We start from the raw sequence: 22,634 nt of genomic DNA, 5'->3' as shown, positions 1-22,634 counted from the left end.
CACTCAACAGGTATCAATGAAGACTCAGATTCAATATTCACCGGAAGTTACTACAGTCAGTATATTGTTGCCATGAGTATACCCGCTATTTCTGACTTACGCCATAGTCCTCCTGAAAGCTGGTTTCACATAATTACTGTTAATCGCATTACAAGTCTTCCAGGTATAAACTTGACTCAAGTCAGGAACACAATTAGATTGGTCGATTTGATGGCCCCCAAAATTGCTATCAAAGCCTTGTTCATGCGCTGTCCGGTAGATAGGACGGATGTCCAAGAAAACAATGGACATAGTTGCTACAATGCATTGGTCAAGGTATGAATGCTTCTTCAAATATCCGTCACACGACTTTGAACTAATGTCTTTTAAGGTGCTCATGCCTGGCCAGCTCTATACCGGAAAAGGAAATAATTATAGTACAGTCCGTTATGCGGAAGCATCCGCGAGAGGGAAATCTCATAAGAGACAGCTGATGGATCCCCAGCGGAAGTCCGTCTATCAAGGTCAAGTGCCTCGAGTCTCCGCAGCATCATTTATTATATCCTGTGCTGAAGAGGGATTGAAAAATTCGACATATACATCCCCAGGACACAATGGAACCCAAGAAAAAGGATCTTTAGTCAAGGATGAGATGACCGACACTCGCACAGAAAGGAATACAAACGTTCAAAGAAGACTTGATGGAAAGACTGAAACTTCGCTAGCAGATGGTTTGGAGGAAAGAATACGTTCTCTGGATGTTACCTTTGAGGACCAACCCGTGGAAGCCGATATCGAAGAAGCATATATACAGGGAGAAGCCTTGACACCACCCGAAATCAAGTTCTCCGAAGACGGTGACATGGACGACGATTACTGGACCTGGGACCAGAGATCTCAAAGATTCCGACACTGGGATGCGGAACGTGGAGAATGGTTATACTTTCCTGAGAGATTTGATTGAAACGATTTGATAAATCTTAAGCGGGTTGGGATGTGCAACAGCCAACTTTCAGCTGAAGGAGAACTCCAAGACCAGTCACTGTAGAATCCGTTCGTTGTTTAATGTTTTCATGTTTCAATTTCAGCTAAGTACCACACTTCACACTCTGCGCCATATGCTCCTCATTCATACCAATGCCGCTCGTAATCTCATCATTCGTCTCTCCAGATACCTGATAATTCGAATCAAGCCTTGCTTTCGGGCTTATCCTTGACAGTCTTATTGTCGGGTGAAAAGCTTAGGCTGACGCTGTTCACGCAGTGACGCTCATCAGTGGGCGTGTCAAAGCCCTCGCCCTTGAACACATGTCCTAGGTGACCGCCGCAGTTGGCACATACAATCTCCGTTCGTGCCATACCGAAAGCGCGATCTTCGTGACGGACAACGGCACCAGGGATGCTGTCAAAGTAGGCTGGCCAGCCGCAACCGGAGCTGAACTTGTGGCTCGCCTTATAAAGCGGAGCGTCACAACCAGCGCAGGTATAGACACCCTGCTCAGGATAGTGCTTGTCAAACTTTCCAGAGCCAGGAGGTTCGGTACCCTTCTCACGCAGGATACGGAATTGCTCTGCGAATGTTAGTTACTGTGCAGAAGAGATGCTAGCAGTGCAAGAACATACCCTTGTTGAGGACAGCCCGCCACTCGTCGTTTGAACGTTGATCAGGGTACGACATATTGGAAGAGTTCTTGGATGAAGTGCCAAATAAAGCGCCCAGCAGAGGAATACCAGACATAGATCGCAGGGGAATAGGTCGAAAGGCCAGGTGTGAAGGCAGAGGAGGTCTCACGCGGGTGATGTTTGAGAAAGTGTAGAAGAGTGTTGACAGTAATGGAGAGAAGCGCATTGAGAAGGGAGTTATATATGGTTATTTATATTTGATTGAAGATGAGTTATCATACATGACCTTGAAGAGAGACGTTATAAGTCCCGGACCTTAGTGGCAACCAGTTGACAAATCATGGGTTGCGAACTGTGGAATCATTTGCATCATCGAATTATTGCTGCTAAGCCTACCACAGCCACATCTTGATTATTCCGCTTTACGCTCTTTGTGGCCCAACGGCTCGAGTATTGCGCCTGAATACGCTGGTACAATTCCAAATCCGGTAATTTGATGATTCAACTTTAAGAGAAGATTACTCTAAAAAGCTTAAAAAAGTCTTATTTTCTTCGACTACGATAAGACTTCGGTTTCAGCCCCCATGTTTCGCATCTTACCAAAATGGTTGAAGTCCCCAAGGTTGGTAACTGCATTTCAAAATGTGAGACAGATAAATTCACCTGCGAAGATAAGCCGTGGGTCTGAGTTTCTTTGAGACAATGGGCAGGCTAAGATAATTAATTAAAATGCAAATTTGGTCGACTCGACTCTACTAGTATTCACAAAAGATATGGATAGTTGAAAGGAAGCCTCCCTCAAGCTTCGATCATCCAGTGGCTGGTGCAGTCTTGTAACCCCCCGCCAATTCCAGGGGTCAGGTACCTACCGCGCAGTGTCCAGACCCGCCCCGCCCATGCATTAATTCCGCTGGGCAGCTAAAGGGAACATCACCGACCACCTTGGCACCTCCCTATCAACATTCATCCAATTCTAGGCACACCCTTTTCGAACAGGTTGCCACTTTGCAACAACGCTCGTTCAGAGTGACGCTTCGAATCCCTTTACCTCGACTCCCACCACAACTCATAACGAACTTGCTCTGATTTTCATCAATCAGCATCACCATGTCTAGGAGAGCCCCGAACCCCGCTGCTGAGCGGGCGGCGCAAAACCAAGCTACCATCAAGAGTCTCCTCAAGTTGGAGGCCAATAAGGTCTGCTCTGATTGTAAACGAAACAAGCGTATGTATTAGACTACGAGCTTGCTAGCACATCCATCTGACCATTTTAGATCCTCGATGGGCCAGCTGGAACCTTGGTGTCTTCATCTGTATCCGATGTTCGGGCATCCATCGTGGCATGGGCACCCACATCAGCCGAGTCAAGTCCGTCGACCTCGATTCTTGGACCGACGAACAACTCCAAAGCGTTTTGAGCTGGGGAAATGCTCGCGCCAATAAATACTGGGAGGCCAAGCTTGCGCCAGGTCATGCCCCCTCTGAAGCCAAGATCGAGAACTTTATCCGAACAAAGTACGAACTCAAGCGATGGGTTATGGACGGCCCCATGCCCGATCCTGCTACTCTAGATGCTGATGGCGACGACGATGTACCCCTTAGCATTGTAAAGGAGAAGCAAGTCATAGAGCGCAAGGAGTCCATCAGAAAGGCATCCCTAGGCAACTCACAAGCACCGAAATCTATCCCTGCACCTCAGGGAGATCTTATCGGCGGAGACCCTGTCCCTGTGCGATCAAGCAGCGCTGCTCCTCATGCGGCGAAGGTGGCTCCTAAGGCAGAGCCTGCTCCTCCGAGGGCAACAAGTACAAAGGACTCACTACTTGGACTCGACTTCTTTGGCGAGCCCGCGGCTCCTCCTCGACCGGCCAGCACAACTGGTACCGCTCCGAGCGGCCAGTCTCGTCCCGATTTGAAACAATCTATCCTATCTTTATATGCTACTGCGCCTAAACCTCAACCTCCCGCTCAACCTCAGCAACAGTCATCAGCGGGAGGCTTTGGTGGCCTTGCCTCTCCCACTTTCAGCCACCAGTCTCAAGGCTCTGTTGGTGGCTTCAACGACGCCTTTGGTGGTCTCAGCATCTCGAATCCCCCTAAGCCCGCCGCTCCCGACCCTTTTGCCAGCCTCAGCTCTGCCAGTCGTACAACATCAAGCAGCAATGCCTTTGGTGGCCTAGGAGGAGGTAGCTTCTTCAACAACAAACCCTCCCAACCCGCTGCCCCTACCTACCAGCAGCAGTCTTCCAACTTCTCGAACTTCGGTGGCTTTTCCTCCCCACCGCCGGCTGCTTCTGCTGCTCCTGTCCCGCCCAAGCCCGCTCAATCCTCCGCTATGGGTGACCTCTTTGATCTTTCCGCACCTGTGACCACATCGCCTCCTCCACCACAACCCGCAGTTGCTTCTACCAACTCCGTCTTCAACCTCTCTTCTCCCCAAAGCCCTCCTGCCGCCGCGCCAACCAGTACGACGACAACTGCTAACGCAGCCGGTTCTATGGGTGGTTTCTCTGGTGCTGATGTTTGGGGCGGAAGTGATTGGGGAGCCCCTGCAGCCCCTGCAGCCCCTGCAGCCCCTGCACCAGCTCCCATCCAGAAAGCCCCTGAACCACCAAAGCCCGCGGCGAGCGATTTTGGTTGGGGCAACACGGGAGGAGCCTTTGCCAACACACCCATCGTCCCTGGGGCATCAGGAGGCTTCAATCCTATTGCATCGCCCAAGGTTTCGGCGGATGAGGAGTTCGGAGGATGGACAAGCAGTGGACCTGCTGCTGGTGGCAGTGGCGGCCAAACCAAGCCAAGCGGTGGCTTTGGCGGAGATGAAGACTTGTTCTCGAACGTGTGGCAGTAGGCAGTGAGTTTTGGAAACATCTAGATGACTTTTGGGGCGGAGGTTTCTATAAAACAGTTGCAGGCATGATTGGCGTTTGCATGTTAGGAGTCAAGTAGATGCGAAACAGGATGACTTAAAAAATTGTACGACCATTATGACATTGGTTCGTGTGAGAAGCAATGTGAGTGTATTCAAATAACGCCGGCCCAACGCTGCGAAAACAGTAAAAATCCTGAGGCACGACTCCTTAGCCTTTTAGCCGTGGACATTTGGATGCCTTTGATCACCTGTGTGTACCACCTGGTGAATGTTCGTCTTCCCTTCACGACGGATGCCATGTCCAGCTTATATCTGTATCAAGGGTCTTAGAACAACAGTTTAGCCCCGTAGAATAACACCAAGAAAACGCCAATAACGATTCCTGAAAGTTTGAGAATAGCGATACGGTTGCCTGATGCAGCCATGCGAGTTAAGCGGCCAGCAGAGCCCTTCATCTGTGTGGTCATGGAGGAGAAAGTATCGGACTGGTTGAGGTTAGTAGGCTATAAACTGTCGCTTTCGAAGGGGGTAGACAGACGGTGTTGTCGATGACATCCTGAGCCCGGGCATTATCGTAAATGTCGACTGTCACACCGCGAAGGGCGGAGACCTTTGCAGAGAGCTCATCCAGGCGCGCATTGTTCTGGCGCTCTCGTTCGTAGGCTTCGGACATGATGAGGTTTGGCGGAAGTTAGGGATGGCGAAACAGGGGTTGTCGGCACGGTCTGGCTTTCGATGGGAACAGATTATTTGGTGCGTGTTTGTCGTCGCTTTGTAGAAGACAAGATGTCCTCGTCGTTGCGAAATGTATCCTCGAAATGTCAAGTGCCAAGTTATGAAAGGGGTTCGAGTTCTAACACGAAACCGATAGCCATGACGACCTCCTCGATCGGCCCCAAAGTCCGCCACGGCCACCTCACGCGGGCGCGCTGGACATTCAGCGGTACGTACTCCAATGCCGACACCGCCACACTTCAGCTAACAGCCACACCTCCATCCACCCAGAAACTGGAGATTTCTCCATGTACCAAAGGAAAGCTGTAAATGTACTATACCCTGGCGCCTAAGGCGGGGCAACATGTAACAGACAAGGCCAGATGAAAGAAAATGGTTGGGCAGTCGTAAAAGGCTCCAAGTTCAGTGGATTCGTTGTTAATCACGCTGTCACGTTGACTTGGATTGCTGCGCCACAGGACATGGAAGCTCCCCATTACGAGGTGCCGTGAATCTGCATTGCCCAACGTCTGCACCTAATAGTGTAGACTTGAGACCACTACTTTCCCTTCTTTGTAGCTTTGTCGATCTTACAAGTCCTTGTATAATATCGCCGCAGAATATTCTACACTCGTTTGCTTACGTCCACTCCTTGGCATATACCATCGAGGCGCAGCAGTAACTCGTCTGGTGACGACGCAACCCGGACAAGCTGGGTTACTATACCTATCATATCAACCCCACCCATCGCCCTTGTACTGAGAGCTTCCTGGCTCCTCCAACAACAGTTTTCGACTTGCGCGAAGACAACTTTCGATCCCTGTTCCTGTTTGTGCATTGCATCTCTTGAGCGATTTGGTTGAGTGTATCGAGATGGGCCTCAACAATCCCCTCCCGTCGTCTATGGCGTGTAAGTTGAACCACCAAATTCCGCACTCATGATCGCGCATCATGGGCTACTCCGCCCCTCAATGAAGCGATCAACTCAAGTGCGAGACATGGCTAACACAACTCCCCAATAGCGGAATGTAAGAAGTGCGGCAAGATCCTGACTTCTTTCATCAACCCTCGCCAGTCTTTCGGTCCCGACAAGGTCATTCCTCCGTCCATCCTCGCCAATGCTAAAGGCCTTGCCATCATCACTGTTCTCAAGGCCGGCTTCCTCGGCTCAGGCCGTTTTGGCAGCGGTCTCGTCGTCGCCCGACTTCCCGAGGGTGGTTGGAGCGCTCCGAGCGCTATTGCGACCGCCGGAGCCGGCTTCGGTGGTCAAGTTGGTTTCGAATTGACCGATTTTGTCTTTATTCTAAACGATTCGAGCGCCGTCCGGTCCTTTGCCCAAGCTGGCTCTTTGACACTAGGTGGCAATGTCTCCTTGGCAGCTGGACCCGTTGGTCGCAATGCCGAAGCAGCCGGCGCTGCATCGCTGAAAGGTGTCGCCGGTATCTTCAGTTACTCCAAGACCAAGGGTCTCTTTGCTGGTGTTTCCCTTGAGGGATCTGCCATTATTGAGCGCCGTGATGCTAATGAGAAGATGTACGGCCAGCGCTTCACAGCGCAGCAGCTCCTTACCGGTTCTGTGAGGCCACCTCCTCAAGCTGCCCCTCTCATGAATATTCTTAACTCGCGCGTTTTCAATGGTATGAGAGGCGGTGGTGACGACGCCATGTACAACGACATTCCTGTATACGACGATCAGCACGACGACGTTGTGTGGAACGGTCGCCGAGGATCCGCGATGGGCGAGGGCGTGCAGCGCGATCGTACAGGCTCAGGCTCATACGATGATAGCTTCGGACGACCCAGCCGTTCGAATACATGGCAGGACGATATATACGACAGACCAGGCGGTTTTGGCGGGCCCACACGTTCTAGCACATTTGCTTCTGGTGGTGGAGCGAACAACGACTACGTTTATAGTGACAATCCCACAGGAGGTTCGGGAGGGTTCGGCGCCGAGAAGAAGGCTGGCCCCGGACGGCCAGCGGCTCCCAAGCCCAACTTTGGCGCCAAGCAAGCAATGCTTAAGAAGAACGAGGCTGTTGCTGTGTACAACTTTGACGCGGACCAACCAGGTGATCTGGGTTTCAAGAAGGGCGATGTCATCACCGTTTTAAAGCGAACCGAGAGTGATAACGACTGGTGGTATGTATTCAACGCGAATCGCTTAAACACCGCCGCAATAACTAACAGCGCCTAGGACCGGACAAATTGGCACAAGAACGGGCATCTTCCCCAGTAACTATGTCAAGATGAAGGAGTAGCGGTTGTTATCTTTTGTATCGATTTAAATACCCTTTAGGCACGTTTCGGAAGGATACCTTATGAATACGACGGCTTTTTTTGTCTTACGTCTATCTTGGAAAATGGCGGCTGTAAAAGACTGTACAGTTTTACACATCATATGTCCTCCACAAGCTTTTGAATCATAAAAAACCACACATTTGTAGGAGATGGAATTTTTGTCACACCCGAGACTTTACTAAACGGTGTATTGGCTCATGGACCCTAGCCATCACATGCGAGGCGTGTTGGCTAGTAGATATCTAAGCTCATGGTGTCTCCATCAGATCTATCAAACCGACACATCGAACATTCCCAACTCGAGCTTTAGGAACCTAACATAGATACGGCTTTGGAATAGCTGTTCTCATAGTTGAAAAGCAATAAGGCTCAGTAGGCGCACATGACGGCTCGACACCATAACAGAAACCGTATGAAGATGCCACATCCGAAAGTACTGCAGTAAAAGTATTCACGGTTCCACATAGATGTAGAGATAGTGAAATTATGCACGTTATAGCTGACCGTTCACACACAATCTAGTTAACTCTATCATGGCTAGTTGGGGATGAGTGGTACCCCTTAAAATACATTGAGAAGTTTGTACATGCCAGGCTCAATATCAACGACAAACGGCATTCCAAATCTGGGATCACAATGAATACGTTTTCTTGACCAGTGGCTTTCTCACTTCAGGCAGATTCCTAGTCCTTATTACGTCCAAGCAATGATTTCATCGCCGAGGGGCATCAAAACTTGAGCCTTTGCCGGGCCTTTGCAACAGAGCTCACACAAGGCCCTAGAAAGAAATACTTGAATTTATCTAGTGCCATGTATTAATCAACCGTTCTGTAAATGCTGGAAGAGGCTCACTTTGTGATCTCAGTCCGTAGACCAGTAACAGGTAGATCCTCAGATTTTGCTTGTGAACTATGATTGCCTTTGAACTTGAGAGTGCATTAACAAAAGCTTCAATGAAAAACGTAATCAATCAAGGGTATTTGCAAATAATACAGCCTTGAAACGCACCAACTGTGGCAGGACTACCCTGATTTTGAACTAGGTGCTTTACCAGGGATGCTTGCGAATGAAGTGCCAGGCTAACTCTTGGGGTGTACTTATGACCTGGATGATGTAGAAAGCCCTCGCAAGTTCCCCATTAGCGTTCTCGATCTCTTGAATTCGCTGGTTGATAACGTCCCGTATATCTTTGTGAAACCTGGTCCAGAGCTTGAGTCTGTTTTGACCTCCATGCTTGCACATATTGCGAGAAAGACGACTAACAATCATAATGTCGCTGCCCCTCTTCTCGGACCAGTCCAATGTGTGTTGGCCATCGGGACACTGGCTGGTGTTTCGACAGAGACGGAAATCCTTGTTGGTCGTCTCCTGGGTATTGCTGAGACGGATATCTTTAAAGAGGTTCCTCAGGCCTTGCTTTCGACAGAACCAGCCAGAACGACTAGTAAGCCGCTTGCTAGTGCCTATAATTGTATAATTAGAATACATATATGCACTATGGTAACAAATGTGAAGTTATAACTTACGTTTCGTGGACTCGCGTATTCGTTTCGCCCGGATGTCAAGCAGTTTCTCGATATCAATGCTGGGGAACTTGTCCAGCACCCGTTACATCTCGGGACTTTGGATTATCTCTCTGTCGCTGGGACTGGGACCAGGCTTCGGAAAGGTTGTAAGGATATTTGGGTCTTCAATGCTTGGTAGGACTGTGTCTGATATCGACATCGTGGCAGTTAGGATGAATGCAATACAGAAAGAAATGCAGCTCAATTCTAACCAATGGGAATACGTGGAGTTTTCGCAAGAATACTGAGCCCCATGAACAAATTTGGCATTAAATGGCGTCCTGATGCCGTGATAAGTTCGATGGACAGGACATAAAGGGTTCGGTCGGTTGTTGAATGGGGGAGGTAGTTGTGGTTGATACAATTTATTATTAGGAACGGTGACTCAGCCTCAACAGTAAATCAGCAGTCTGCCTACCTGCAAGAACTTAAACTCCCGTAATATAGTCAAATGTCCGAGTTTCCTTCCTTTAACCTCCAACTATCCGCTCATATGGCAGGTAACTCGCCAATCAGTCGTCACTGCCCGCTGACCATGACTTGAAACTTTGCATACCAGAAGTCTCTGCGTCTTTCCCATAGCTGCTTTGAATAGAACTGTGCAAGCAAAGCTGCATCGCCGCCCCTGGCAACATCCTCTTCGAACTGTTCAACCAACGGGGTTGTTGCTTGATTCAAATCCTTCAACGTGTTGTAGTCACTAAGTATAACCCATGGTAGGAGCTCCACACCCGAGGTTTCTTGTCTTGATTCTGGGGACCTCTGGGAGCCAGTTGAAACTTTTGAGCTTTTTGGGATGGTTGTCTGACATTCTGCATCCTTGTACTTATCATCTTTGGCTTTCACACTCGCAAATGTACCCACCGATTCAGAGCTAGGAGAATGATCTTCAAAACTGCTAGTTGCATTAGAATAACCATCAGTGTTTTCTGACGCAAGAACTCTGCCATTCTTCTGGTTTAGCCCCTTATTTGTGGTGTTGTACGCGGGTTCGGTGCTTTGGCCTTTCCCTGAATTGGTTGGATCTCTCCTTAAAGATCGGCTTGGGGAACTCCTGGGTTTTCTAGAGTCGGAGGATTTCTCAAGCCCCGATCGTATACCTGTATGCGCCTCAGGCTTCTTATATGGTACGGCGGTCTTTGCGCGTGAATCAAATGGTAACTGTCTGGGTCGAGGCATCTGTTTGCGAAAGTCCTGGTCTTGCAACGGCTGTTGACGGTACGGTTCGGGCGAAAGGTCTTTTGTCAAGTCTACACGTGTATTACAGCTCTTGGTATCAACATCCGAGCGACTTTCAAAAGAGCCGACTTCAGGACTTCCACGAACTGAGAGACTCTGTGCATGGGAGCCTGTGGTGGACACACTTAGAGGCATCGCCATGTCGGCCCTACCGATTGGTGACTGTGTCGGAGGCGGGCTCGAGTTGAAGGAGTACCTCAAAGGCGACCCAACGCGAGGTATATGTGAGTGTGTGCCGTCTTTTTCAAGGAACATGTGGTATGGGTTGAGTTGTGCCGTCCCTGGACTAGTATGCCGCATTTGAGTACCTGGAAGATAGTTTTGCATTGGTATTGACTGCGCTCTTTGTGTCTGTTCCATGTACGGGGTCGGGACAGTCGAAAATGGCGAATGCTGAGAAGGAGCGTTCAAAATGGTGGTGAACGAGAAGTCAGGTGAAGCACCAGTTCCTTGGAAATGATTCGGAGGCAATAAAGTCGGCGGTGTGATTGAAGATAGTCGTGGCCTTGTGTCAAACATGGCATCGTGTGTTTGAGATACAGGCTGAGGAGAAGCTGTTAGAAGAGATGCTGGTATTGCCTCGCTAGCGAAGAACCCAGCCTTCTGCAGCAAGCATACAGCAACACTGAAATCTCTCCTGCTCTCAAACTGCGCGAGGAGCGCTTGTGGCTTCTTGGGTACAGATACACAGATTCGATTAGTTTCCTTATTGATGCTGATGGCCTCTGCAGAGGACGATGGTCCTCCTCTTATTTCACTGAGTCGAAGGGAAACCTAGCCTATTAGCCTCCCACTCGAGCCCAGCATCACCAGTCCATACCACTTGTTGTTTGCCTTTATGAATCAGAAGAACCAAAATTCCCATCTCTGATCCGATCGACCTTTCACCCTCGATCGTCAAAGTGAAGGCACTGTGTGGGTGGGAAGAGTTGTAGGCTTTGGCATTCGCTCCATCGCGGATCTCTAAGTAAACGAGTGGGCACGCGGACACAGGAGTCGGGGGACCAGCCATGATAGAACTCAAAAATGGACGACTGCATAGGTAGGTACTCTGCAGAGTAATGAGATAAGGTTCTGATCGAGTTTGGTTTGAAGTTCGCAGAGACTAAGTCTTATGCGCCTTGTGCTACCTAGGTAGGTATGCAATCGGTCTCTAACTTGAGGACTTGGTTTCTCCTTCCACTTCGAAGCACTCGATAAATATCTGAGGTAGGAGGCAGATACTACTTGCCCCGACAGGCCAGCCTCCTTCTTGCCTACTATGTAAGTAAAAATATATAAATCCACATCAAGAATATACCTAATGAATTCGACTTTGGCAGAGAATTTGAGGTTCAAGGGATGGATAGGTACCTACCTGTAAGTACCTACCGAAAAAGAGAACTTCCACCGTGCGCGGAGGCTGTGACCAAGGGTCACGTGGAGATAAGCTAGCGCAATCTTACCCCCAAGGACTTCGACGCGCCGCGCCAAAGCAAACTATCAGCGACTGACCCATGCGATTTGAGAATCGTGGATCAAGCTGCAAGCACCCACGGTATCTCTAAAACCAGCCAACTATCGATACAAAGGCCATTGAAGCCTTTCAGACGCTGGGTGGAAGCGCCTATCCGTGGGAATTTTTCGTGACCGCACGAGATTCAACACAGCTCGACGACAAGAGACCTCTCCCCCTTCTTCGCGACTGCGCATCTCGTATCCTGTTTCTATCCACCCGCGCACAATCAAGTTCATCGCCCGATCTCTCAATATGGCGCCCGTTCGCAATGAGGTGCCACCGCACACGATAGATCGCACGCCTGAATACGAGGACTTCATGTCGCGACTCCGTGATTATCACTCCAAGCGAGGAACGACACTCGATCCAGAGCCCAAGGTCGGCGCAACGCATGTTGACTTGTTCAAGGTCTTCAATCACGTCGTAGAGAGTGGTGGTTATGACAAGATCTCGGAGGAGAAGCTAGCATGGCGACGTATGGCGTCAGAGCTGGGCATTTATTCTAACAATGAAGCCTCCACTGCCTTCTCGTTGAAGGAGAAGTTCTATAAGAACTTGGCTGCGTTTGAGATCAGCACAGTACATGGAAAGGAGCCTCCACCAAAGGATATTCTGGAGGATGTGACGGCTAAAGGCGCTGGGTTGTTGTCGCGCACAAGGGAAAATTTCTGGGGAAAGAAAAGAGAGAGCAACGTTGGTGCCACAGACTCAGCGGCCTCGGGAGACGATGGTACACCCGTCCGCGAGCGACCCGTGCCAGACACTGCTGCCAGTGCGCGTGCTTCTAGAGGACTACGGGAGGCACCTCCTCAGCGTGTCATCTTTCAACCGGATACTGGACCTTCACGAACAACCCGACATTCTTCTGCTCACCATGCGAGCAGTACCAACTCACCAGCCGCGAACCCTCCTCAAACCCCCTCGCATCACCCAAACATGCACATACCTCAGCAGCACCAACAGCAGAATTACCAGGGAAACCGAGGTCCCTCGGTTCTTCACCACCCCACTAACACTGAGAATACATCCAACTTGGTCACTGCCTATCAGCCGCGATTTTCTAAACCCCTAACACTGCGCGCAGTGCCAACCCCAAGCAATGCGCCCACCGAGTTTCAGAAGCCACGCCAAATCCCACGCATTGACCTTCGTCAACCGATGCAACCTGGCAGTGAGTACTCATCCGTAATTTTGTGCTTTTCTTCCACTAACTAGCTGTATTAGCCGGTTTTGATGGCCCTAACATTTACATGAGGTGTCTGAATGCTTTGCGGTCAAATATTCCTGCTGAGCAAGCCTTTGCGCTCAGTCATCTGGTGAAAATATCGTTTGAGCGAGGTGATAAGTACAAGTTCGACTCCTTCCCAGGTCTGGCCGAAGGTCTAGTTGACAAAGCCCTTGAGGTGGGACATCTGTTCTACCACGTTAACTGGAGCGTATCTTGGAATCTTCCATATGACTCTAGTGACCCAAGTGCCCTCGATGGAAACTATGGGACAAAAGATATCCTGGAGCGTATCGAAAACCTCATTGAGAAGGATGTACCCGACATTCTGCAAACTGAGTCATTTGCGGACAATATGGTGCTGATCACTGAAGCTGTCCTGACGTTGCGAAACATGGTCACCTTACCTGAAAATGCTCACAACATATCAGACTTCCCTCCCATCAAGGATCTCATTTGCATCATTCTGAACCTACCGCAGAAGGATTCTCTTGTGGAACTGAAACATCTTGCCCTGGACATTGCTGAGCAGTTGACGCCGTTCATGACATTAGACTCAGACGACCCTATGTATAGGACATTGTTGGAGCAGTTGACGTCTGATGACCGTGGTATCATTCTGACCTCTCTTCGGGCGCTGGGGCGCATCTCCATGAATCTCGAGGCTACCAACAAGCTAAGCAATGTTCCTGGGCACGTGCTCCAGCGACTTTCCAATTGGCTTTTGCTGAATGATGATGAGCTTATCGACGCGTGTCTCGATTTCCTCTATCAGTACACTGCTGTTGTGCCCAACGTGGACACCTTAATGCGCTCTTTGACGCCAGAAAACCTCACTGACCATCTTGCACGCCTCCTGGCTCATGGTGCTCGTAAGACACAACGCGAGTTCGTTCTTGTACCCGAGCAAAGAATTCCCGCTCGTGACCAGATTGCTCCTATGCCCGAGGATCTTCTTCAGGAGATGCTCAAGCTTGAAGAGCCAGATCGTGTTCACCGTTGGGTTCGCTGCTTCTTCGAGGAGGACAATAACTCTTTTGTGACACAACTAGCCGCCTGGCAGGCCTACCAAAACGCATTTGTCGCACCACTCAAGGTCATCAATCAGCCTCTTATCACACCTGCCGACTTCATCCGGAACAGTACGTCTGTGTATAAGGATTCAAACGCGCAGGTCCTTAGAGAGCCTGGTGATCCGCAACAAAAGTTCATCATCCACGGTATCCGTGCAAGACCAAAACCTCTTGACTTGGATGGCAAGGAGTACGGGCGTTGCCTTTGGGCCTCAAATCCTAAAAATAAGCTTGAGAAATGTGGCCACTTTTACATTCAGCCTGAGAAACTTTGGGAGCACATCCTTGTGGATCATCTAGGAGAGAAGCGAAATGAAGGGGGACAATTCGACAACGTCGAGAAGGAATACATTTGTACCTGGGATCAGTGCTCCCGCTATCCCAAGTCCACCAAAATGCACCTTCAGGATTTCGCGAGACACATCAACACGCACATCTCTTCAGCATTGCCCAACGACGCGCTCAGTCGGAAACCGGAGCGTTCATGGATTGTTCCCGCCAAGACTATGGCTGTGACCTTTGAGGAAACTGCAACAGCACGGGATGAGCGAAATCCAAACCTCCCGCCCCAGGCAGCTGGTATTCCACTCAGCGCGGCGTTAGTACTGAGGAACATTGCTCGCAATGTGGTCAAAACGGAGGCTGAGGAAGAGATGGTCAAGAATCAAGAGAAAGTGGGTGAAATAGGAGGCTGGAATGAGGTTCTTTTCCGCCCTCTGTTACCGCGACTGTTTGAGATCCTCGCAGAGAACAGGGCCTTGGTATGTCTATCAATTCTATCACCGTTTGCCATAAGCTACTTGTACTAATCAACCTCGCAGAGCCCTTATATTGCATCACTCCTTGATTTGGTCCACATTGAGAATTACGACCAGGGCCGATGATGCAGTTTCGCAGGATGGCGTAATGGAAAAAGATGGGGCGTTGTCACGACATGCTTTCAAGCAACCTCGTGTTGAGGGGGCATTGTTCGCAGTGATTTTCACAGGCTTCTTCGCATGAGTGAAAACTGATGAGGATCAGAATGCCATATGTTGTTTTACACGGATTACTTGTATTAATACCCTGCCCGTGGGCGTTCTGGGCTGGCTGGCTTTGGATGAGCGGTAGATCTTTGAACTCGAAGACTAAGAAGAGAAACAGTATGCATTCTGCAGAATTGTGTAGCAACTTTGTCGATTTGTGTGTTTCCCGCGCGAACTTGATGGGATGGATCAAGTGCGGTTACGTCTAAGTGCTGTATACGTGATATTGACGAGTATGTTTCCATGGCCTGATACCTTCAGTAAGGACAGTGCCTAAGTGTCTGGCGATATAATTCAACAACCCTCAAGTCCACTGGAAATTCAACTACCGGCCCGGGCATCTGGTTTGATTCCCATCACCGCAATTTTAAACCCGGGCCGGTGCCTCTGCTGTGCATGCATCTCAACGCCAGATCTCTTTACTCGGCTCCATCTATCATCAGCCGCAAAACTACTCGTACGAAACACACGGGAACCGCCGTTATGCGCATGTGGGGAAAGGGCTGCTCGATAACGGCGGTTTATCCTCGCCAGCTGGGTAAAGTTGGACATAGGAAATCCAGTCCAGTCCGCACAATACCCCAGACTTGGGCATGCCTGTCCTGTCCTGTCATGTCATGTCGTGATGATAAGGGATGGAAGGGCCGTGCTTCTGCGAGGATTCTGGAACTCGCGCGAATGCATGCATGCGCACCTAGTGCCCCCTTGTTCCCTTGCTCCCTTGACAGCTCCCCACCACACGATGGCTCCAAGGGCAGGGCAGGGCTGCAGGCGAGGTAGGTATTGCGTGCCTGGTTGTGATATGGGCCTCAACATGTCAGTGAACCTCGCACAATTCGATCACTTGGTTTGACAGGAGGTACCGTGATTTGGATTTCAGTGCTTATACTAGGTACACTACGTGGTATGTCATATCGTGAGCTTATTGTCAGACCGTTTACACAAAGAAAGTCACTTGACATTAGAGGTCCAAGTGGTATACAGTACTCGACCAACACTGTTCATAAGATGTCTAGGCCCTGTTACACAAGTGTGCCTCGATCCTCTTACCCTTGATGAACTCGCTTGTTCTTGTCCCAGAAAATTACCCCCATCAGATATTGATCAGATCAGTTGTAAACGAAGAAGATCATGTGGGTCACCCAAGGAGCTCCAAGTCCGCTCTGCCTCACCCAAAAATATCTGTCCTACAGAATTAGCGATGCAGCCCCTAAGGGGACAATGAAGATCGTCTGATATCTTGTTTTTGCTTTGTCTTCTGAGTAGGTACAAGCGGAGCCATTCGATGAAACCAGTTAGCTAAAAATGCAACGATTTTACTCTATGTATACACCGTCTTTTGGTGTTTACCCCGTAAAAGTCATCATGATGGAAATTTGGCTTGGATCAAGTCACAAATGATGATCGCCATGCCCATCAACAAAGCGTAGCAAGTTTCATCTCGTCATTCTTGTGACCATTGAATAGACTAGACTAGAGTAGAGTTGGTGAATGAAAGGGTCAACCCCCACTGATACAACTAAGCTATCTTTGTCATTGTTTCCTATCGTTCAGACCACGAACTGAGAAGGTGAGAGAACATTCTCGGTCAGGGTGGTATGGACAAATGGGGGCGCCAATGGGTGGGTTAGTGTTAAGGTTGTCTTGGCCATCTAGGTGTAGCCTGGTGCCCTGTTCTATCCAAGGAGGTGGGATGGCACACCGAGAGAGGTGAGTTAGTCTGGGCACTATTATTTGTGACTATGAGTAGGGTTTGAGAATTATAGGAGGGACAAGAGATGTCTGTGAGCATAGCTCTGACACAAAAAGAAAACCTCGAGGTCAGAATGAAGTCTTATTACGAGACATAACTAGTCGAAAGAGTATCTGCATGTTATGTCTTGTAGCTACTAGTATCATTCCCTTCACCTTGGGGCGGTTTCGGTGAGGAAGTCCTGACTCGACCCAAGCTTGACGTGGATGGTGGTGGATGGACCAGGATCAGCCTCAGCATTATTAGCATCAGCATCAGCATCATTGCGATAGCAGCCGTGTTACCCGGGATTGAAAGTTGAAACCTTCCGTGGTGTCTGTCTAGGGGACGCGCAACATCAGATGTCTGCTCTGTCTGTATGTATGTATGTGCGTGCGTGCGTGCGTGCGCCAGCTTGGCTCGGGTCTGAAAACTATAGCTGTAGCAAATTACTGCACATTGATCAAGCACTTGCAGACAGCAGGAAGTATTTCGGTTGGGTGGATAGCGGTGTACCAAGTCAGAAGGTGGAGGAAAAGAATTCGTCTGCCTAGAAAAGATGGAACAAAGCCTGTGGCTAGGATGGTGACAGACCAAACTACTGCAAGCCCCCCCAGCGGATGAGGAGCCAGTTTAGCTCAGAGGCCAGCCATCATCAACAAGTGAGTGAATGCTGTTATTTAGATTGTCTTTGGTGTTGAGGCAACGTGCACGTCTGTGCTCAAATTGTTTGCCGGTGGCCGGACAGCCGCGAGGCCAAGTGGGCAGCAATCTAGAACCTAGAAATGGGCGGGTGAAGGCCAAGACATTCCCCGGAACGCTCGGACTGTAATGAGGCCTTGCATCAACTTTGTTTGTGTTGAGAGAGACTCCGGGAGGATGAGTGGACAGTCTCTTCTTGTCCGAGTTATCTAGCAAACAGAGTTGGAGACTTGACGTCCCCTCATATCACCACCACCTCATCATGCAAGCGCCCGCTGTGTAGGACGTTGAGAGAGAGGAAGAAAGAAAGGTGGGGGTCCCAGGAATAGGTAGCTACCGAGAAAATGCTAGCCCGCCCCGTGGAGCCCAGCTCAGCCAGAGCTACCCCTGCAACGTCCCGAAGAGCCCCTAGAGGCTAGGAGTTGGCTCCCCGCGACCCGCCATAGCTCCCCACGGCTGCCCGTGGGATCTGGGTTTCTAATTGATCTTCTCTCCACTTGGTGCATCGAATCCCTGGGTACCCCATATGCTTGTTTCCCGCCCTCTCAACCTCATTCATCATGGGCGTTGGATGTATGTATGTACTGTGATTTTCGATGACGGGTGTGCGAAGTGTCTTTTCCGTGCCACCGTCTGCGTCAATGGCTGGCTGTTCGCCCGAGATTGGCGTTGAACAGAGAAGGACACGCAACTGTGTCGTGTCTGTGTCCGTGTCTGTGTCTCCAGAGAAGAAAAAAAGGACGTGAATGTGAGACGTAATAGAAGGGTGAGAAAAGAGGCTGCCTCTAGACCGTCACCTCAGAATTAGAGCTGCATATGCATGTTCCGCTGTGGGCATTGAGAAGCAGCGGAGAACCCCACGTTGTTATCAAAAGCTATAAAAACAAAAGTTGGAGGGTTATGAGAGATGAACCCCGGACCGGCTGTACAATAGCAGGTGTATCAATTGTTTGACTGATGATACCTTACAATTGTCAATTGGGAACTTTTAAAAATGCCTACCTTATGTACTATGTAACCCAAATTTACGCAATGCCTTACTTTTTAAGACGAGGCAAGGGGAAACAACACCATCTCACCTCAACAAAATGCCTACCTAGTTCAGCCTACCTATATGTAAAACACCATAGAATCTTCTCACAACCCGCATGAATACCAAGGCAGCCCATATTTAAATATTCAAACCAAAGACTGGCTGAGTCTCAGATCATGTCATCAATGCTCCCCCACATTGTACTGCTTCTGCGTGCCTGAATGCGCCTCTGGTGTGGTCTAGTCCAGGTCTCGTCTTTGATCAATCTCTTGACAGGAAATGCAATGACCCTGCCAGTGGCCCTGGCAATCGATCTTGTGACCATCACAAATCTCCCATCCCGTCTCACATTTTGGAGGAAACCCCCGGCTGGTGCGACATCGGTGCCCCGGTCCCTCCATGATGTGAGGTGAGGGTGAGGTGAGCCCAGTTTGTGCTACCCCCCTTTCTGAGACCCGAACTAAGGAACTTCTAATTCAGGAACCGTACTAATGTACCTCCATACCTTTTCTACGGTTGCTCGCTACATACAGATCTGACCTCACCGTCTAACACCGAAGTCGGTGAAGAGCTCTTCTCCCTTGTTTGGGCGTCAGGAAGCGTGCCGGTGGTTACTCCACCTACGTATGTATTGTGTATTGTGTCCTTCGTATTGTAGCTGCCATGAGGTAAGGTAGGCGTAGGCGTGGATATCCGGATGCCATAGAACCTATATAAATCCATTGCCGGTCGGAGCTAGTTCCCCATCACCTTCCATCACACATACGCATTTTCCACGACTTGAGCTTCGCACAGAATCTTTTCTCGCCACGATCTAAAGTCCATCTGAAGCTGTATGTTGTCCCCAATGAACGTATCCTTGTGCCTTGCACGCGTAATGAACTTGGTTCTTTTTTGCTGTGGCCAAATTCATTGATAACGGCGACTAACATTGAAGTTAACTATAGGTTTTCATCGACACCTTCTCCGCACCACCTTCGAAGAGAGACACAGGTAGCATTTTGCCACCAACAAACAAGCTTGCCTCCAATTCCGGATCCGAAGATCAAGCCCGAATCTCCGTTGTTCGAGACATCCAGGACATACATCTATCTCAGATCAGCTCTACACAGCGAACAGAAGCATTAAAAGCTGAATTGCCGTTCTGGAGTCGCTATTGAAGAGCCCCGAAAATAGCACCGGTCCTCCCGCAGTCACCTAATCAACTTGGAACAAGCGAAACGTACCTTTCCTGAACAAAACAAACAGAACCTAACTGAACTGCACTGCACTGCCATACACTGCCCAAAGGCCCATCCCGTTACTCTTGGACTTTCATTTCGGAGTTTTCCTGCCGCGAGATCTGCACTTCGCATACCCAACTCAACTGTTCTATCTTAGGTTGCCTGCACTCTTACTCCCGGTTCCACTGTTCTCTCAATCCAGGCCCCCGCGCCCGCTGCCACCCTCCTTGAACAAGCACTAGAAGCCCCCAGAGCCGCCAAACGAGAGCAGATCCCTTGATTCTAGCCTTAGCTGAAGTCATCTGCACTGCACTGCACTGCACCGTACCTTATCGCTTACAGTCCACCTCAAGGGCCTCGCAACACCACACCCACACCCACACCACACCATACCATACCACACCCATTCGTTCGCCTTCCTCACGGACATACCGCCACACTAAATTCTGCACCTAGTCTACCTTTACCTTTACCTTGCCTTTCTCCCTGGCAAGCAAAGTAAAAGCTTTCCCTGCGACCCTACCATACAATTTCTGCAACAAGGTACTCGGGAAAAAAACGAAGAAAAAAAAATTCGTGCTCACCTCAGGTCTAGAGTTTCTCTGCATTGCTCTCACTGTCTGCACTCCCTACACTTCAGCAACACACTTCACACTCTATCTGTGATTTACTTTCGGACCCACAGCCATTCGACTATATATCGAGAGGATTCCTTCATCCATTCAACTCTTCTTTTACAATCTTCATCTTCTCCTCTATACCCATTCTCTCGCTTGAGCACTTGTGGTGTCTGCACCAAAAGAACAAGACTTTCTAATATATAATCACTTCTCCCCCCACTATCACTCCTGTTCTTATATACCCATATCCTACCTATTCTCAACCACCAACCTAAACTTACAACCTTCACAATGGCCTTTTGCTCCATTTCTCGAAACATCCTCCGTGCCACTCGGGCCCCTGCCATTGCTCTCCCCAAGAACTCGCGATGCTTCACAGCCACACCCGTGCAGCGTGTCATTGACACCAACTTGAAGAAGAACGTTGTCCGAGAGAAGGAGGTTCCTGTCACAGTCTACAGTGCTGGCCAGGGTACTGGTGATAAGCACACAGTCAACGTCCCCGAGGCAGCTGCTCGAGTTCCTAGCGAGCCTCGTACTCCTTCTAACGAGAGCGACATCGTTCAGCCGCTCACCCGCAAGACATTCGAGCAGCTCCCCCACACCATGCGCAACATGAGTGTCTATGGCAAGACCATCATCCTGACTGGCGCTGCCCGTGGCCTTGGAAACCATATGGCTCGTGCTTGTGCTGAGGCTGGCGCCAAGAACATTGTTCTCTTCGACGCCAACCAGGAGCTTGGTGACGAAGCCGCAGCTGAGCTTCACGACAAGACTGGCCTACCTGTCTCCTTCTTTAAGGTCGATGTTCGCGACGGTGCTGCCATCAACGCTGCTGTCGACGAGGTTGTCGAGCGCTACGGTGCTCCTGATGTTCTCATCAACTCTGCCGGCATCGCCGACTCCAACATCAAGGCTGAGACTTACGACCCTGCCATGTTCCGTCGCCTTATCGACATCAACCTTACCGGCTCTTTCCTCATGTCCCAGGCCGTTGGCCGTGCCATGATGTCCGCTGGAAAGCCTGGCAGCATCATTCTCGTCGCCTCCATGTCTGGCTCCATCGTCAACTTCCCCCAGGAGCAGAGCTGCTACAATGCCTCAAAGGCAGGTGTCATTCAACTCGGCAAGTCCCTTGCGGCTGAGTGGGCCAAGTACGACATCCGGGTCAACTGCATCTCTCCCGGTTACATGGACACTGCCCTCAACCGAGTTCCTGCTCTTGACGCCCAGAAGAAGATCTGGAAGTCCCTGACACCCCAGAACCGACTAGGTAACGTTGACGAGCTCAACGGCCTTTGCATCTACCTCGCCTCAGACTCTTCCAAGTTCATGACTGGCTCCAACTGCATCATCGATGGTGGCTACACATGCTACTAAGCGAGCAGAACCCTTTTTTGGACGGTTAGCGAAGAACAGTTTCCACGGATAAATGGCTGGATCGGGAAGGCCCTGAAAGAGGATTTGATTTTCTTTGTTTGGAGTTCCGGAAACAATTGGTGACCTATTTTTGAGCATTGAGCAAGGGCCAAGGGGGAAAAAAGAGACGTATGATGATAAAACTAGATCAGCTCTGGATAACATAGAGCAGGATGAATCTGCCGTATTAGACACGGAGCGAGGAGATCCAGAGAGAGGATCTAAACTTAATAGCCGCTGGCATATAATGAATGAACTCTACAAAAAAGAACTACTTATCTTCTCTGGTGATTGATTGTATAAACAAGTATCCTCCCTCTTCGCTTGATTAGACTTTCGGGTGTGAAACAAGGTTAATGGCTAGTTATCGTGCGCTAACAACCAAAGTTTCTTGTCCCTTGAGGCAGATCGTGAGTTTGGCTAAGGTAGGTACGCAAAGTGCAGTCATCCAAGTCTACCTAATCCGTAATAATCCACCAATGCACGCGCACGTGCACGCGCACGTCAATGTCAATCAATCGTCGCCTGTTTCCGAGCAGCCAATCACGATGGCACTTGCATGTTCAAAACGGCAATCCAGCTTGAGCCAATAATTTGGTCTAGGTTATTCTCACCGCTCTATAGACGATCAAAACCGGGTCAAAGATCCGGGCCAGCCTTTTTATTTTATTTTCGGTTCGCCAGCTAATAAACTGGCGGTGGAGAATATGGGCCGACACTAACATGAAAGAAGAGGACAGGAGACGCGAGCTCATGCCCAGTGTCAATCTCCTGAATCAACAGATATGGGA

General features: G+C 49.7%; 9 protein-coding genes across 9 annotated transcripts; 5 read left to right on the top strand and 4 right to left on the bottom strand.

The window, feature by feature from the left end:
• Positions 1–210: 210 nt before the first annotated feature.
• On the top strand, positions 211–943 carry FPRO_03151 (uncharacterized protein; the record flags this gene model as incomplete). Its single annotated transcript, XM_031226668.1, has 2 exons — positions 211–315; positions 371–943. The coding sequence occupies 2 exons, from the start codon at positions 211–213 to the stop codon at positions 941–943; spliced, it is 678 nt and encodes a 225-aa protein (XP_031077182.1).
• Positions 944–1,167: 224 nt separating this feature from the next.
• FPRO_03152 (uncharacterized protein) lies at positions 1,168–1,828 on the bottom strand (the record flags this gene model as incomplete). The annotated part of the gene is made up of 2 exons (XM_031226667.1): positions 1,168–1,550; positions 1,603–1,828. The coding sequence occupies 2 exons, from the start codon at positions 1,826–1,828 to the stop codon at positions 1,168–1,170; spliced, it is 609 nt and encodes a 202-aa protein (XP_031077181.1).
• Positions 1,829–2,709: 881 nt separating this feature from the next.
• On the top strand, positions 2,710–4,453 carry FPRO_03153 (uncharacterized protein; the record flags this gene model as incomplete). The annotated part of the gene is made up of 2 exons (XM_031226666.1): positions 2,710–2,827; positions 2,877–4,453. 2 exons carry the CDS (start codon positions 2,710–2,712, stop codon positions 4,451–4,453), a joined length of 1,695 nt encoding a protein of 564 aa, XP_031077180.1.
• A 347-nt stretch (positions 4,454–4,800) lies between these two features.
• Positions 4,801–5,147, bottom strand: FPRO_03154 (uncharacterized protein; the record flags this gene model as incomplete). Its single annotated transcript, XM_031226665.1, has 2 exons — positions 4,801–4,959; positions 5,013–5,147. The coding sequence occupies 2 exons, from the start codon at positions 5,145–5,147 to the stop codon at positions 4,801–4,803; spliced, it is 294 nt and encodes a 97-aa protein (XP_031077179.1).
• A 914-nt stretch (positions 5,148–6,061) lies between these two features.
• FPRO_03155 (putative YSC84 Protein involved in the organization of actin cytoskeleton) lies at positions 6,062–7,449 on the top strand (the record flags this gene model as incomplete). The annotated part of the gene is made up of 3 exons (XM_031226664.1): positions 6,062–6,098; positions 6,211–7,330; positions 7,386–7,449. 3 exons carry the CDS (start codon positions 6,062–6,064, stop codon positions 7,447–7,449), a joined length of 1,221 nt encoding a protein of 406 aa, XP_031077178.1.
• Positions 7,450–8,536: 1,087 nt separating this feature from the next.
• Positions 8,537–9,214, bottom strand: FPRO_03156 (uncharacterized protein; the record flags this gene model as incomplete). The annotated part of the gene is made up of 3 exons (XM_031226663.1): positions 8,537–8,952; positions 9,016–9,074; positions 9,102–9,214. 3 exons carry the CDS (start codon positions 9,212–9,214, stop codon positions 8,537–8,539), a joined length of 588 nt encoding a protein of 195 aa, XP_031077177.1.
• Positions 9,215–9,573: 359 nt separating this feature from the next.
• FPRO_03157 (uncharacterized protein) lies at positions 9,574–11,305 on the bottom strand (the record flags this gene model as incomplete). The annotated part of the gene is made up of 2 exons (XM_031226662.1): positions 9,574–11,067; positions 11,114–11,305. The coding sequence occupies 2 exons, from the start codon at positions 11,303–11,305 to the stop codon at positions 9,574–9,576; spliced, it is 1,686 nt and encodes a 561-aa protein (XP_031077176.1).
• Positions 11,306–12,043: 738 nt separating this feature from the next.
• Positions 12,044–14,973, top strand: FPRO_03158 (uncharacterized protein; the record flags this gene model as incomplete). The annotated part of the gene is made up of 3 exons (XM_031226660.1): positions 12,044–12,962; positions 13,016–14,850; positions 14,911–14,973. The coding sequence occupies 3 exons, from the start codon at positions 12,044–12,046 to the stop codon at positions 14,971–14,973; spliced, it is 2,817 nt and encodes a 938-aa protein (XP_031077175.1).
• Positions 14,974–20,715: 5,742 nt separating this feature from the next.
• Positions 20,716–21,804, top strand: FPRO_03159 (uncharacterized protein; the record flags this gene model as incomplete). The annotated part of the gene is made up of 1 exon (XM_031226659.1): positions 20,716–21,804. The coding sequence occupies one exon, from the start codon at positions 20,716–20,718 to the stop codon at positions 21,802–21,804; it is 1,089 nt and encodes a 362-aa protein (XP_031077174.1).
• Between the last annotated feature and the right edge of the window lie 830 nt (positions 21,805–22,634).

The sequence above is a fragment of the Fusarium proliferatum genome, assembly GCF_900067095.1.
Source record: "Fusarium proliferatum ET1 genome assembly, contig: FPRO_scaffold002, whole genome shotgun sequence".
Lineage (NCBI taxonomy): Eukaryota > Fungi > Ascomycota > Sordariomycetes > Hypocreales > Nectriaceae > Fusarium > Fusarium proliferatum.
This window is presented reverse-complemented; position numbering and strand designations above follow the sequence as displayed.